The 17449-nt window shown below is 46.4% G+C and overlaps 1 protein-coding gene across 1 annotated transcript in view; it reads left to right on the top strand.

Moving 5' to 3' along the window:
* patj (PATJ crumbs cell polarity complex component) overlaps positions 1-16999 on the top strand; it is a gene marked incomplete at its 3' end in the record, with an annotated part of 204503 nt that extends 187504 nt beyond the window's left edge. Inside the window, exons 36-47 of the mRNA XM_080749893.1 lie at positions 46-118; positions 2153-2259; positions 3056-3139; positions 3911-4104; positions 6397-6547; positions 7520-7606; positions 8477-8843; positions 9263-9294; positions 10855-10977; positions 15345-15449; positions 15917-16024; positions 16925-16999. Coding sequence (XP_080606019.1) covers positions 46-118; positions 2153-2259; positions 3056-3139; positions 3911-4104; positions 6397-6547; positions 7520-7606; positions 8477-8843; positions 9263-9294; positions 10855-10977; positions 15345-15449; positions 15917-16024; positions 16925-16999 — 1506 coding nt within the window. The remainder of the gene's footprint in view (positions 1-45; positions 119-2152; positions 2260-3055; positions 3140-3910; positions 4105-6396; positions 6548-7519; positions 7607-8476; positions 8844-9262; positions 9295-10854; positions 10978-15344; positions 15450-15916; positions 16025-16924) is intronic.
* Positions 17000-17449: the final 450 nt, after the last annotated feature.

Genomic DNA, 17449 nt, shown 5'->3' with positions numbered 1-17449 from the left:
TGCGTGCGTGCGTGCGTGCGTGCGTGCGTGCGTGCGTGCGTGCAGGTAGCAGTGTCAGAAAGGGCAGTGAGCCCCCCTCCTCCCCTCGCCAGCCCTGAACTGCAGAACTCCATCGTAGGTACGTACTGGTGAAAATAGCAGATCTACATGCTCACAACGCCTCGCAACGCGAGGCGTTGTGAGCATGTGGATCTGCTATTTTCACAATTTCAGCCTCTAATATTTGACAATGTTGCCAATGTTTAATTTGTCGTTTTAGAGCTATTAAGAAGTCCTTAAATTGTCACTTTAGAGATTTTCAGATACACTTAAACGTTATGTTGCTTTGTTTACTGAGACAACTATGTTTCACATTAAGCTGGGGACCCCCCAAAATAATTTGGTGACCCCTCTGGGGGTCCCGACCCACAGGTTGAGAACCACTGCCATAGACTGTAGAAAAACCTTTGTCTTTAAACTTTTATCACATGATTTTGTAACCCATTTTCTCACCCAGTGCCAACTGCCTATAAGCTGTAATCCTGGGCTCTGCTCTCCCTCTGCCAACCTGGGCAGAGCCCTGAACTGAGCTCATGCTTCCTTCAGTGCATGAGGAGTGAGCAGGCCGCTTCTTATCTCCTGACAGGGGGAGCCTCCCCGGTTGGACGTAGCGCGTGGAAGGGACACGTTATTCCAACCAGTTCCTTTCCCCTCCATCAGGCGCCCCGGCTGGCCAGGGGGAGGCAGTATAGAGACCAGAGGAGGCAGTACCACGGCTGGCCAGGGGGAGGCAGTATAGAGACCAGGATTACTGCATGTTTGTGTGAGGATACCTCCTACCCTAGGGGCAGTGTTGGGGAAGTTAAAGTTACATGTAACTGAGTTATGTAACTAAGTTACATTTTGCTGTAACTTGCTGGTAACTGAGTTACATTCATATTTCTGTAACTCGTCAAGTAACTGAGATACTTTTTGGGTCATTTTTGGCTCAAGTTACAAGTTACAAGAAGTTACAAGCAAAGTTATAATTTTACATTTAAGTTTTGTTAAGATTGACGATCAAATGTCCTCAACAGATCATAATGTTCCTATTTTTTAACTTTATTTTAGGATCACAGATGTTTACTAAAGCAAATGTCAACCTTTTTGAAAAGGCATATTTCTGCTGGCATGTGACTTTTTTTGTAGGATATTATATTGTGTTTCATGTACACCAAATGTACATTCTCAATTTAACGCTTGGAAAAAAAAGTAACTCAAGTTACTCAAGTTACTTTTTCTATGTAACTTGAAACTGTATAAGTTACATTTCTCCAGGGGTAGAACTTTAACTTGATCAAGTTACTGCCATGGTGAGTTACTTGTAACTGTACAAGTTACGCTTTCAAAGTAACTTCTCCAACACTGCCTAGGGGACTCGGGGAGAACATGCAAACTCCACACAGAAAGGTCCTTTCGCCTGTAGAAAACGTTGACGAAGGGAAGTGGTGACGACACCATTGCTTTCTATCAGAGAGGAAATGAAGCCTATTTTGCCCTTGTATGGGTGTCCACCATCATTGTAGAAATGGTAACACGGTAAGGCTATTGGCTGAAACCACAGTGAGGGCGGGACATCCGGAGACAGTGTGTTAGTGTGCCAAAATCAGGGGTGGTGTTGGTTGGATTATTCATGAAGCTTTCCCGGAACAGAAGATCCCATGATTGGCCACTAGTTGTGCTGTTTTCCCCCCGTGAGGTACCAAAAAGAATATTTCTCCACTGGACTCCATTCATTTTCCCCTTTGATTTTCTAACCTTAATAAACATCGACATAAATACTTTATGTTTCCTGTCGCTAGTGGAAAAACTGCCTTTCAATCACCATGATATGCGTTTTGTGCAAATATGGTCCCATTTATGTTAAAATTGATGATACATTTGCGGGGGAGTGGCCAACTAAACTGATACCAGCCGGCTGTGTTCTTCTTCGTGTGCTGTATTTCGGGAGGCTCCGACCACATTCTCCCATGTATCCCTGCGGTTGCACGTGACCGTTGGCAGCCAATAGCATGCCTTATGATTCCTGGGGTACCATTCAAACAATGATGGCGACACCCATTCTCTCTCTCTCTCTCTCTGTCTCTCTCTCTCTCTCTCTCTCTCTCTCTCTCTCTCTCTCTCTCTCTCTCAGATCCGTCCATCTGTCCCATCCTCCCCGGTCAGGAGACTCTCATAGAGATCTCTAAAGGTCGCTCTGGACTGGGACTGAGCATAGTGGGAGGGAGAGATACACAACTGGTACCACACACACACACACACACACACACACACACACACACACACACACACACACACACACACACACACACACACACACACACACACGCAGGCATTACTTACAGCAGGGCTCTTCAATGTTTTCAGGCCAAGGACCCCTTAGTTGAGAGAGAGATGAAGCAGGGACCCCTTAGTTGAGAGAGATGAAGCAGGGACCCCTTAGTTGAGAGAGAGATGAAGCAGGGACCCCTTAGTTGAGAGAGAGATGAAGCAGGGACCCCTTAGTTGAGAGAGATGAAGCAGGGACCCCTTAGTTGAGAGAGAGATGAAGCAGGGACCCCTTAGTTGAGAGAGAGATGAAGCAGGGACCCCCACAACCTGTTCATAGATTCCATATAGTTTCATTGTTTGACAGCACAATCATCAGTGTATTTTGGATTCGCGTCAATTTGTGTTTTCAGATATTTAACCACTTGAACCGCCAATACTTAATAAACTTGACCTTTCACTCTGTACTTAGTCTGCTCTTTTCCCCTTCAACACCAATTGCCAAAATAGCCGATCTACAAGCTCACAACACCTCGCGTGTGAGCTTGTAGATTTGCTGTTCTTGGCTAAAGTTCCCTGAATTTGGACACTAGGGTTCAAGTGGTTAATATAACAAAATAGGAACTTACAGCACCCACTGTTGAAGACCCTTGACTTACAGTACAATACAAAATAATAATACTCATTCAGACAAACAAGCACACAAACACATGAAAACATAAGCAAAATGATGTCACTCTCCCTCTCTCTCTCTCTCTCTCCATATAAGGACGCTATAGTGATCCATGAGGTCTATGAGGAAGGAGCAGCAGCCAGAGATGGAAGACTGTGGGCTGGAGACCAGATCCTACAGGTCTGTCTGTCTGTCTGTCTGTCTGTCTGTCTGTCTGTTACTCGGATGGATGGAGGTTTGTGCCCGCTTCTCCCATTTCATTGCGACCGCCAGGTCGCAGTTACTATCAAAACCAGCTGTCCGTCAGTCCATCCGTCAGTCCATCTGTCAGTCCGTCAGTCTCTGTCAGTCACACGTCACACGTCACACTTTTCCCCTACTCATATCTCCGCAACGGTTGCCCCGATCCATGCCACATTTTGCACACACACTCCTTGCTTGCCAAACCACAACCTCCATCAATTCTCAAATGACCCTCTTCTAGCGCCACCATGAGGCCGATTTTTGCAAAACACATCTTTGGACACTGCTCCTACAATTTTTGCCCTAAAATCATGCAAATCGGTACACAGTATGTCTACACTCATGTCATCAACATGGATCTGTCCCATATAGCGCCACCATCAGGACGATTCTTTTAAAACACATTTTTGGACACTGCTCCTACAGATTTTGCCCTAAAATCACGCAAATCGGTACACAATATGTCTACACTCATGTCATCAACATGGATCTCTCCCATATAGCGCCACCATCAGGCCGTTTTTTTCAAACACTTTTTTGGACACTGCTCCTACACATTTTCCTCTCAAATCACGCTGCGACCTGACGGTCGCTTATCTCCCGATTAGGGAGTCTTACTGGTATTTTACTGTATTGTATTTTATTGTATTGTGTATATATATATATATATATATATATATATATATATATATATGTATTGTATTGTAGGTGAATGGAGTGGACCTGCGTGCAGTGGACCATGAAGATGCCATCCTGGCTCTCAGACAGACTCCGCCTCTGGTCCGTCTGACGGTGCTGAGAGACGAGGCTCAGTACCAACACCAGCACAACCTGGACCTCATCTGTGTGGAGCTCACCAAGAAGGCTGGCCGGGGCCTGGGCCTCAGCATAGTGGGAAAGAGGTAAGACTGGGCCTAACTGGGACTCAGCATAGTTAGACTGGGCCTTACTGGGCCTCAGCATAGTGGGAAAGAGGTACGACTGGACCTTACTGGGACTCAACATAAAGAGGTAAGACTGGGCCTTACTGGGACTCAGCATAAAGAGGTTAGACTGGGCCTTACTGGGACTCAACATAAAGAGGTAAGACTGGGCCTTACTGGGACTCGGCATAAAGAGGTAAGACTGGGCCTTACTGGGACTCAGCATAAAGAGGTACGACTGGGCCTTACTGGGACTCAGCATAAAGAGGTACGACTGGGCCTTACTGGGACTCAGCATAAAGAGGTACGACTGGGCCTTACTGGGACTCAGCATAAAGAGGTTAGACTGGGCCTAACTGGGACTCAGCATAAAGAGGTACGACTGGGCCTAACTGGGCCTCAGCATAAAGAGGTACGACTGGGCCTTACTGGGACTCAGCATAAAGAGGTTAGACTGGGCCTTACTGGGACTCAGCATAAAGAGGTACGACTGGGCCTTACTGGGACTCAGCATAAAGAGGTACGACTGGGCCTTACTGGGACTCAGCATAAAGAGGTTAGACTGGGCCTTACTGGGACTCAACATAAAGAGGTAGGACTGGGCCTTACTGGGCCTCAGCATAAAGAGGTAAGACTGGGCCTTACTGGGACTCAGCATAAAGAGGTACGACTGGGCCTTACTGGGCCTCAGCATAAAGAGGTTAGAATGGGCCTTACTGGGACTCAGCATAAAGAGGTACGACTGGGCCTTACTGGGACTCAACATAGTGGGAAAGAGGTAAGGGGTGGGGTTGTAGGGGTTGATCAGGTTTTGGAGGTATGGAGGAGCCGTACCTTTGGCTGCTTTGAAGGTCAGCATCAGTGTTTTGTATGGATGGAATCGTGCACTTTATGAAAGAAGCATGATATTTGGCACACAGTTAGAACATGCCATATGGAACATTTTTGGCTATAGGGGCATCACAGATTTGTCTTGGGAAACTTGTGGGAGCCAATCAAAGTTGGGCTCTCATAGACTTTACAATAAAGTACAATAATAAAAAAAAAAAATGCTTTAAGTAGCATGTGAGGGGTCAAACTAGGTGTTTTTTTGGGATTCTGAATCCAATGCAAGCATTTGCTTTGCAGGAAAAACATTCTTTGGGCTAAAAACTGACCTCATAAAACTATCACTTTTCACAGTTTTGCGGAAATTGATAGTTTTATGCCATTTCTCACAAAGGAATGTTTTTCGTGCAAAACAAATGCTTGCATTGGATTCAGAACAACACCTAGTTTGACCCCTCACTCAGCATATTTATTTTTTGTATTATTTTACTCTATAGTAAAGTCTATGAGAGCCCAACTTTGATTGGCTCCCCAAGACGAATCTGTGATGTCCCTATAGCCAAAAATGTTCCATATGGCATGTTCTAACTGTGTGACAAATTCCATGCTTCTTTCATAAAGTGCACGATTGCCTGAAGCGCTCTGACTACGTCGTGCCGCGGCATTTTGGATCAGTTGGAGAGGTTTAAGTGCACATGCTGGGAGACCAGTGAGGAGAGAGTTTTGATATGAATAGTCAAGCTTTGATATGACAGATGTCTGGATGAGGAGCTGGGCTGCCTCCTCCTGGGTGAGGAAAGGTCTGATTTTACGGATGTTATAGAGTGTGAACCTACAGGACCGGGTGACTGATGCTATGTGTGCCTTGAATGATTGCTGGCTGTCCAGGACCACACCAAGGTTTCTAGCAGTTGGAACCTAAGTCACCAATGCATTATCTATGGAAATAGTGAGATCTTGCATGGGGCAAGACTTAGCTGGGAAGAAGAGTAGCTCTGTCTTGTCCGGGTTCAGCTTGAGGTGGTGGGCTGACATCCACTGTGAGATGTCGGCCGGACATGCCGCGGTGCGTTCTTCCACCTGGGTGGCAGAAGGGGGGAAGAACAATCATCAGCATATTCTTAGTATATTCTTCTTGTTGTGTTCATCTATTATTATTCTTCTTAGTATATTCTTCTTGTTTCTAGGAGTGTTCATCTATTATTCTTATTCTTAGTATATTATTCTTGTTTCTAGGAGTGGCTCCAGTGTGGTGTTCATCCATTATTCTTATTCTTATTCTTAGTATATTCTTCTTGTTTCTAGGAGCGGCTCCAGTGTGGTGTTCATCCATTATTCTTATTCTTATTCTTAGTATAATATTCTTGTTTCTAGGAGTTTTTCCAGTGGGGTGTTCATCTATTATTCTTATTCTTATTCTTAGTATATTCTTCTTGTTTCTAGGAGTGGCTCCAGTGGGGTGTTCATCTCAGAGCTGGTCAGAGGGGGCGCTGCCGAGCAGGATGGACGGCTCATGCAGGGAGACCAGATCCTGTCTGTCAACCAGGAGGACATGAGACAGGCTGACCACGAGACTGTGGCCGCCATACTGAAGGTATAACCCTGACCCTGACCCTAACCCTGACCCTGACCCTGACCAGGGGGCTGTAGCCGCCATACTGAAGGTATAACCCTAACCCTAACCCTGACCCTGACCCTAACCCTGACCACGAGACTGTGGCCGCCATACTGAAGGTATAACCCTGACCCTGACCCTGACCCTGACCCTGACCCTAACCCTGACCCTAACCCTGACCCTGACCACGAGACTGTAGCCGCCATACTGAAGGTATAACCCTGACCCTAACCCTAACCCTGACCCTGACCCTGACCCTAACCCTAACCCTGACCCTGACCCTAACCCTAACCCTGACCACGAGACTGTAGCCGCCATACTGAAGGTATAACCCTGACCCTAACCCTGACCCTAACCCTAACCCTGACCCTAACCCTGACCCTAACCCTAACCCTGACCCTAACCCTGACCCTAACCCTGACCCTGACCACAAGATTGTAGCCGCTATACTGAAGGTGAGAAAGGCAGACTGAAGGTGAGAAAGGCAGAAGGTGAGATAGGCTGACTGTAGCCTTCATACTGAAGGTGAAACAGACAGGCAGACAGACAGACAGACAGACAGGCTGACCACGAGATACAAAATCCAGAAGTTAAAGATATAGCTCCATCTACTGGTCAATCATTGTTCCTACACTCAGCTCTGGTGTAGGAACCAAACATTACTATAGCACTTACTATAGCACCTACCATCAATGACCTTACTTGAACATTAGATAGCATTGTTTAGGTTTTATATAGCCTAAGGATTTTTACTGAATATGTGCTTGGTCATTTATTATCCCCCATATTACCTTGTTCATTGTAAGTTTTTCTGTATCAAGAGCGTCTGCTAAATGCCTAAATTGGTTGTGTGTGTGTGTGTGTGTGTGTGTGTGTGTGTGTGTGTGTGTGCGTGTGTGCGTGCGTGCGTGCGTGCGTGCGTGCGTGCGTGCGTGCGTGCGTGTGTTGCAGTGTGCCAGAGGTCCAGTGTTGTTGGAGTTGGGAAGACTGAAGCCTGCTTCCTGGATCTCCTCCAGACCCACCTCGCTGGGAAGCCAGGTGTGTGTGTGTGTGTGTGCGTGTGTGTGTGTGAAATAGAGCTCATTGAATGAAGCCTCGTTCGTTCGTTCGTTGTTAAGCTGCAAGCCTCTCGAGGCGGTCCAGTGAGACACGTCCAGTGCCTAGCCTCGTCCAGTCATTTAGTGACCCGTTAGAAAGGTGAACTGGATTCTGCACAGCCCGACCGATACACCGAGTTATATAGTGAGGTTACGACACGCAGCGTGACGCGACGCGTTCTCCTAGCAACATCTCCTTACACGGCCTTTGCCATTGTAAGGTTATGACGTCGGCCCGGCAACGCATGCTGTCTATGACGCTAGTCTCATGTGACACGAGGGATTATCTCCATATATAGGGTTCTCAAGATCACCATGTATAAGGGATTATCTCCATATATAGGGTTCTCAAGATCACATTGGGTGCGTTCGGAAAAGCGCACTCAACGCACTGGTGTGCCATGTTGACGTTCGTTTATTCGGTGCGTTGTCGTTCGGCCAGATCCATTTTTATTTTTAACAGGCGATCCATTCGCCCGACCGAATCTGCTTATTTCCATCGCCATGGTTGAGTTGGGCGAATGTACAGGCCGGTTTATTTGTATGTTTTACATCTGGAGCAGCTTTTAGAGGAGTAAATAACACCAACTAACGGTAAGAAAAGCTTCTAGGCTGAAATTCTCCTTTTAGTGTGTGTGTGTGTGTGTGTGTGTGAGTGTGTGTGTGTGTGTGTGTGTGTGTGTGTGTGTGTGTGTGTGTGTGTGTGTGTGTGTGTGTGTGTGTGTGTGTGTGTGTGTGTGTGTGTGTGTGTGTGCGCGTGCGCGCGCGCGCGTGTGTGCGTGTTAAATAAAAAGTGTTTCCTCCTCCACAGATGAGAAGCGGACACGGCACGGCGGTGACCGCCCCGCCCCCTCCGCCCCCCACCTCTCTGGCCACGCCCACATCCCCCCCCACCTCCCCCTCCTCCCAGACCCCGCCCAGCCCCACCTCCCCCGCCTCCCCCTCCACCCAAACTCCGTCCACCCCCGCCTCCCCCGAGCCCCTCCACACCACCAGCAGCACAACAACAACAACCACCTGCACCACCCCAGCATCCACCTGCACCACCCCAGCATCCACCTGCACCACCCCAGCATCCACCTGCACCACCCCAGCATCCACCTGCACCACCACAGTAGCAACCGCTTGCACCAGCCATGCGTCTTCCTGCACCACCCCAGCAACCGGCTGCAGCACAGGTAGGCGGAGTCCAGTGTTGATTTTGTCGACTAAAACTATGATGAAAAATGTTTGTCAGTGGAGACACGAGGCTGAACTCCCTACACGTCTCAGCTGGTGTAAAATACCAGGAACCACTGGCCTCTTGTGGCTTAAATGCTTTAATAAATAATAACAATTGATACTTACTTATAGACGTCAAGTTCACCAGTTGATCTATGAGATATGAACATATTAGGTAATGTTCAATTCTGTAAAATATGAATACACCTGCAAGTAACTGTACGATACTGTGTGTGTGTGTGTGTGTGTGTGTGTGTGTGTGTGTGTGTGTGTGTGTGTGTGTGTGTGTGTGTGTGTGTGTGTGTGTGTGTGTGTGTGTGTGTGTGTGTGTGTGTGTGTGTGTGTGCGCGCGCGCGCGCGTGCGTGCGTGCGTCAGACACGGGGCTGCGTCTGGTGGAGATCACGAGGGTGAGTATTTGACATCAGATATCTGAGATCAGTATGTATCTGTATCAGGGGCGTCAATTGGGTATGGCAGGGGTATGCAGCTGCCAAGTTACTTTTAAATATAAATCCATGAATGTCTCTTTGTCTGTCTGTTCTGGTTGTTATGTTATTAAATTACAGTAAAATAACTACAAATGCAACATTTAACAAAATGGTCACTTTAACAAGGTATTGTGGCACGTTTACTAACATGCCAAGTTTAGCTGCACTTGAACAACCGTTCCAGGCTGCCATATCCAGTCCAAGAAACCGTAGAAACGGGGTGAAAAATAGAATGCACTTCTTAAAATAAATGCATCATGCCTGTTGCTAAGGTATGGCAACATGACTGGTGTCTTGCACGCGCGCGGCACCTGTCATGTTGCCATACCTTAGCTTTTTTCTGAACTGACGCCACTGATCTGTATGCAGATCACATCCCGCACATGAGCACAATAATAACTAGGTATGCACTCTGTCGAGGTGCCAAACCTGCGCCTTGCGCACAATACTTGTGCGCAAGCAGAGCGTGCCATGAGGTCAGGGGCGTCACAAGGGGTAGGAGAGTGGGACTGAGTTACCAGGGCCCAAGGTGGAGGGGCCCTAGTAACTTTAGCTATTGAAAAATAGCAGATATACAAGCTCGGTGCCGCGCTGTGAGCTTGTAGATCTGCTATTTTTGAAAAGTCGTGAAAATGTGTGCAAATCTTTGAATATGTACTTTTTTAAGCGAACATTTTCCCGGGGGGTCCCTGGAACTAAATATTTTGAGATGGGGGGTCCGTGGCCAAATACATATCATTTTGGGGGTCCTTCACATGAAAAAGTTTGAGCATCACTGACATGGAAACATGGGTTTCTTGCACACGTTTTCACAATTTTTCAAAAATAGCAGATCTACAAGCTCACAGCGCGGCACTCGTTGCCGCGCTGTGAGCTTGTATATCTGCTATTTTTCAATAACATTCATGGGGGGCCCGCAGTGAATCCTTGTACCCAGGGCCCAGAATTGGTGTGACGCCCCTGCATGAGGTGACGCTCACCACTAGCATCACCACTTCCAAAAAAAGAAAAAGAAAAAAGAACTGATATATTACGACCAATGACATCACCACTGGCTTCATCAGGAATGCTGGTCCCTCATTGGCTGTTAGCGATGACGTTGCCAGAGATGCTGGTCCTTGAATGGGCTACGGGCTTAAACAAGAGAGGACACCGACGTACATACATACATACATACATACATACATACATACATACATACACACACACACACACACACACACACACACACACACACACACACACACACACACACACACACACACACACACACACACACACACACACACACACACACACACACATACCCAGCCAATTACAGTACTCGCACGCTCTGCTTGAGCAAGTAATAACAACAACAATATATCCCGCTGAAGTCCAGTTCTCTGCCTGTCCGTCTGTCTGTCTGCTTGTCTGTGTGTGTCTGTGTGTCTGTCTGTCTGTCTGTCTGTCTGTCTTTCTGTCTGTGTGTCGCTACAGGGAGCTACAGACAGTCTGGGCATCAGCATAGCAGGAGGTAAAGGAAGTCCTCTGGGAGACATTCCCATCTTCATCGCCATGATCCAACAGAACGGAGTGGCTGCCAAGACCCAGCAGCTCAAGGTACCTAGTATACTAACCTCACACCACCAAGACCCAGCAGCTCAAGGTACCTAGTATACTAACCTCACACCACCAAAACCCAGCAACCGAAGGTACCTAGAATATCTAGTATACTAACCTCACACTGAAGGTACCTAGAATACCTAGTATACTAACCTCACACTGAAGGTATCTAGAATACCTAGTATACTAACCTCACAATGAAGGAACCTAGAATATCTAGTATACTAACCTCACAATGAAGGAACCTAGAATATCTAGTATACTAACCTCACAATGAAGGAACCTAGAATACCTAGTATACTAACCTCACAATGAAGGAACCTAGAATACCTAGTATACTAACCTCACAACACCAAGACCCAGAAACTGAAGGTACCTAGCAGTGTTGATTTTGTCGACTAAAACTATGACAAAACATGTTTGTCGACTGTGTTTTTTGAAGTGGTGACTGATGGCTTTGGGTGTCCCGTACATGTCCATATATGGTCATTCCAGTCCAGAATGAACAGGCTTTGTCTGTCCCGTACATGTCCCGTGCATGCAGAATTGAGGATTGGACAAGCTTCACATGACAATTTGGCCCTCCAGATAAAATCATTCATTCATTCAGAATTCATAAAAAATATAGAACTAAAGCACATAGAAAGTATAGATCTAGAACACATAATGTATAGATCTAGAACACATATTTCATACCTCTAGAACACACCAAAAATTCACCGCTTCACTTCGAACCGAGGTTTGTTTTTTTCAAAATAAAAACGAAATATAAACTAAGCTGTGATGACTAAAACTAAGACTAAATATATTGACAATATCGTCAACAAAATAAAAACTAGACTAAAACGTTAGTCATTTTATGTTTGGTTGCTCTCAGGTGTTGTGTAAAACTGCAAAACTGCGCTGCATCAAATGGTTTATTAGGTAGGCTCTAAACGTATGTCTTTGAGCGTGGGGAATTGTTTTGGGTTAAAACTGTTTCCGGTTTGATAGTTCCGACCAAACCCCGAAATGTGAAGCGATCCCAGGGCTACTAGAATACAGATGCATCTCTTGCATCTCTCTCCATTCTTGCTCCTCTAGCTAGCTGCTCAATTAGTTTGTTGTTGTTCTAGCATAGCTGGCTAGCTGCTAATCTAGTTGGTTGTTGTTCTAGCGTAGCTGGCTAGCTGCTAATCTAGTTTGTTGTTGTTCTAGCATAGCTGGCTAGCTGCTAATCTAGTTTGTTGTTGTTCTAGCGTAGCTGTTAGCTGCTAATCTAGTTTTTTGTTGTTCTAGCGTAGCTGGCTAGCTGCTAATCTAGTTTGTTGTTGTTCTAGCGTAGCTGGCTAGCTGCTAATCTAGTTTGTTGTCAGCTGTGCTCTGCTCCCACAGCTGAGTGCTCACTCGTTTCGTACCGCGTCCACATCAATGCCTCTCACTCGCCTGGTCTCATGCCAAGTGGTAAAAAACAAGCTCTCCTTGTCCAGCCTATACCGTTTTCTCATGTATGTACACTAACATGTGCATACAGTACATACTATGGACTTATGAACTACCATAGAACATACAGTACATACTATGGACTTATGAACTACCATAGAACATACAGTACATACTATGGACTTATGAACTACCATAGAACATACAGTACATACTATGGACTTATGAACTACCATAGAACATACAGTACATACTATGGAGTGATGAGTGACCTCACAGACCATGGGGTCTCAGGATTCGTCCACTGTAAGAAGTGTGTGCTTATGGAGCGGTTGCTATTGTGATCAATTGACCATACATGGGAGAGCGACAGGCTTTGGCTTCACCTGATTGGTCAAATAATCCATGATGTCACTGACTGCACCCATATAAGCAACCCAACACACATTTAGACCTGCATTCGTCTCCAGAGCAACGTAGAGCGAATCCTCTTTAATCCACAGTAGCTGCTGGTGTTGTGAAATGTTCCAGTGGACCGTTCATCTCAAACACGTACCAAACAGAGGCTGTCATCATGCTGCCGTTGCCGTGGGAAACAAGCTGTACTCCTTTGGACCGGACAGCAACATGAAGGGCAGAGGGCACAAAGATGGTCAGATGGATCTTCAGATCAGTGTGTTCGTCTTCAACACAGTGTCTTTGCTCTGGAAGAAGTTGACCCCAGAGACACCTGGGAGAGGACAGCGCCACCTTGAGGTTCCCTCCAGTCGTGAGGACCACACAGCTGTGCTGATTGAAGATACTGTCTACCTCTGGGGAGGGTTACTTTACTGCAATGTGCTTTATGCATTTGATGTTGACACCCACAGATGGTTCAAACCATAGGTTTCTGGGACTGTTCCAGAGGAGAGGTTCAACCACTCTGCCTGTGTCTTGGAGAAGGTCATCTTTATTCATGGAGGATGGACCAAGACTAGATACACTAATGACATCTACAAGTTGGACACCATCACTATGGTCTGGTCTTTAATTAACACCAGAGGAACTCCACCTCCTGCTACATGTCGTCACTCTGCCACCATCATCGGGACAAAGATGTTTGTATTTGGGGGCTGGGGGAGGGGTCATTGCTACAACACCATCAGAGTGTTTGACACAGAGACCAACTGCTGGATGAACACACCTTCTGCACAGCTTCTTCCAGAAGGACGCAGGAATCATTCAGCCTTTACCTACAATGGAGAGCTCTATGTATTTGGTGGCTGGGGCAATAAGCATGATCTCAATGATCTGTGGAAATTCAGTCCAGAGACCTTCTGCTGGAAGGAAGTTGAACCCAACGGGAAACAACCAGGTTCAGGGATGCAAGAGTTGTGCTGTTGCATGCTGGGAGATTGTGTCTGGGAAACTCCACTGACCTGTATGTCTTAGACCTGAGTCCTAGTCTGAAGACGTTATGTAAGCTAGCAGTTATTCAGTACGGTCTGGAGCAGTCTGGACTCCCACACAACATCAGGTGGGAACTGCAGGCAGCCACTGGGACGACCATAGCTGAGTGTTGAGCGAGCCTGGAGAGCCAGAGGTCCTGGTTGTTGCTGGTTCGATTCCAGGCCAGGCCAGCAATGTGTCGATGTGTCCCTGGGCAAGACTGGTAGAATCAATCAGCTCAATGCTCCTAGTAGTTAACGTAAAAGTCGACTTCATTACACAAGTCGACTCCCACCAGAGAAAGTCGAAGTTGAAAAAAAAAGAAGAAAAAAAATATATAAATTTTATTGTGAAAATAGCCAATCTACATGCTCACAACGTAGATCTGCTATTTTCACAATTTCTGTCTTTATATATTTGACAATTTGGACAATGTTTAATATGTCATTTTAGAGGTATTAAAAAGTCCTTAAATTGTCACTTTAGAAATGTGCAGATACCCTCTATACACTTAAACGTTATGTTGGTTTGTTTACTGTTGCGTGAGAAAACAATGTTGCACATTAAGTTAATCATCTGGGGACCCCCCCCCCCCCCCCCCCCCCCCCCCCGTCGTGTGATGTGATGACGTCATCAAACGATAAAGTCGACTTCAACTCAACTTTTTACTGAGTCGAATCGACTTGCAAAGATCACAAGTCGTAGATGCACTAGTAGTACAGGACCCATTTCCCCTCATTTATTTTTAAACATGAAGAAATCAATGAAAAATAACTAAATTACAAGTAGAAATGCTGTTCCTAAGAAACAGTGTGGGCTCGCTCATGTCTATATTCTACAGCGTGCTAACTTTCATGTGAAGCTCAACCAATACTCCAGCTAACACCACTCCCAGGTGTTTTAATTGAAATGATCTGACATTGTATCCAGTGGTCCTTTAAGCCTTGACGTCAGATTCCATAACATTCCACACAGATCTAACCTGTCTTCCGTCAGATGGTGGCAGTAGTGCGTAGGCTACCGCTCTACGTTACCATCTGAGATCTCTCGGGCAGACTCGATGTAAGGGGCGGGCCATTTTTTGAAATTCTTTAGCAGGTGATTGGATGTGGCCGTCTCTCTGTCACAGTCTGGGAGTGCCAACTCCAACCACTCATATTGGCCTGTCTGCATCCACGTGGTCTGCAATCAGACTCTATTGGCTCAGAGCTGCTCAGAGCCCGCCCGTAGCTGCCGCTGATTGGTCCGGGCCCGGGGCTTTACGAGCGTTATCAACTCCCACCGAGAGAGCTCAGATGGTAAAGTAGAGCGGTAGCCTACGCACTACTGCCACCATCTGACGGAAGTCAGGTTAACACAGATCCAGACTGGCTTAAAAGATAAAAGAATACTCTGGCTAGCTGCAGTTTTCTACATCAAGAATATAACCGACTTACAGGTTTGGTTGCCAGCCTGTCACCATCGGCATGTATTAATATATGTGTGTGCGTGCGTGCGTGCGTGTGTGTGTGTAGGTGGGAGACAGGCTGGTCAGTATCAACAGCCAGAGGTTGGATGGAAAGTCTCACGGAGATGTTGTGAGCATGCTGAAGAACACCTATGGACACATCTCTATACAGGTAACACACATCTGTATAACACACACACACACACACACACACACACACACACACACACACACACCAGAGCATACGAGCGGAGTGGAGCGCGAGCGGTGCGGGGAGCGGAGCGAGCCGTTTTTTAGTTGAGCGTGAGCGAGCGACTTTTTATAATGGGTCTGAGCGCCGACCCTCCTCCGCTCCGAGCCGATCCTGTTGGTGCCCGCGCGCGCGCATGTTTCCAACAAGACAGTGGCGAGTGGAAAGCTCTCCAAGTCTCCATCAAAGCCGAGGCTCACCGTTAGCGCAGCCATTTGTGTTGGGAACACACTGGCAAAGGAGAAAGTGTTTCGGACATGGTAGCAAACTACTTTTTTGACTCTGATTACGACCCTGAAATCTGAAGTTGAAATGATCCCATATTACTGATCTCTCCTCTCTCTCTCTCTCTCTCTCTCTCTCTGTGTATGTCTATGTCTCTCTCCCAGGTGGTAGCAGACACTAACATCAATGCTATTGCCAGTCATGTTGAGAGTCTGTCCACTCAGAGCCCCAGTCCTTCCAGCGAGCACAGAGAGCCACACTGCACAGCCAGAGTGAGGTGCACCTCACTGTGTGTATGTGTGTGTGTGTGTGTGTGTGTGTGTGTGTGTGTGTGTGTGTGTGTGTGTGTGTGTGTGTGTGTGTGTGTGTGAATCCACTATCAAATAATTGCCATCAAGAATTTACAGACAATAATATCGGACATCCCTGTTGAATTCCATTGAGATAATAACGCATTGACACCAGTAGAAGGTGAAATGGCGACACCTGCTGGGCCACTAATATGAACAGCAGCTTCAAGGAGAAGAAGTAGGCTTCATTAGCCTCGCGTAGCCAGGCTTACTCATCTCCGAAGAGAAAAGCCTGGTGACAATAGAAGGCAGAAAGCGTTCAACTTCCGCCGTAGGAATATCACCGGAAGCTGTATTTATTTCACGGTGCGGTGTTCCTGCAAACGTATTCCCTGCATCGAAATTAACTCTGGTCTACGTCTCCTGCTCCTTCGGTTGCGCTCGCAATAAACAATATACAAACAAAAACATTGATTCAAGCAATGTTACACCTATTAAGAGTGAGTTAAGAGCTACAATCTATTTTAGTTTCTTCGCTGGGGAATGTAAACAGACCCGCACCGCATGACGTAACGTCCGTTAAACGCAGACTTACGCTAGAAATCTTGGAACACACCGGAAGGCATATTGTCAACTAGGTGAGCTTCATTAGTTGAGACATCATGGTGCTGCGCTGTGATTGGCTGTGATGTCATCATGCTGCGAGATGATTGGTCGTGAGTCTCTTGACGTCACGGAGCTGTGATGTGACTGGTCGTAACATCATGGTAATGTGACGTGATTGGCCGTGATGTCATGGTTATGGTGCTGTGATTGGTCATGATGTAATGGAGCTGTGATTGGTCGTGATGTAATGGTGCTGTGATGTGATTGGTTTGCCAGGGCTCCTCGGTGCAGGTCCATCGTCCTGGAGAAAGGCTCAGAAAGAGGGGGAGAGAAGGGAAAAAAAAAAAATAAAAATAAAAGATAAAAGAATAAGAAAAGATCTAAGAAAAAAAAATAAGACCTCCCCATCTACGTTAAAACTGTCTTCAGTAAGGTAAGACCTCCCCATCTACGTTAAAACTGTATTCAGTAAGGTAAGACCTCCCCATCTACGTTAAAACTGTCTTCAGTAAGGTAAGACCTCCCCATCTACGTTAAAACTGTATTCAGTAAGGTAAGACCTCCCCATCTACGTTAAAACTGTCTTCAGTAAGGTAAGACCTCCCCATCTACGTTAAAACTGTATTCAGTAAGGTAAGACCTCCCCATCTACGTTAAAACTGTATTCAGTAAGGTAAGACCTCCCCATCTACGTTAAAACTGTATTCAGTAAGGTAAGACCTCCCCATCTACGTTAAAACTGTCTTCAGTAAGGTAAGACCTCCCCATCTACGTTAAAACTGTATTCAGTAAGGTAAGACC

This window comes from Nannobrachium achirus, assembly GCF_963921795.1.
Source record: "Nannobrachium achirus genome assembly, chromosome: 1".
Lineage (NCBI taxonomy): Eukaryota > Metazoa > Chordata > Actinopteri > Myctophiformes > Myctophidae > Nannobrachium > Nannobrachium achirus.
Note: the sequence above shows the minus strand (reverse complement) of the source record. Positions and strands in the feature narration are given on the sequence as shown.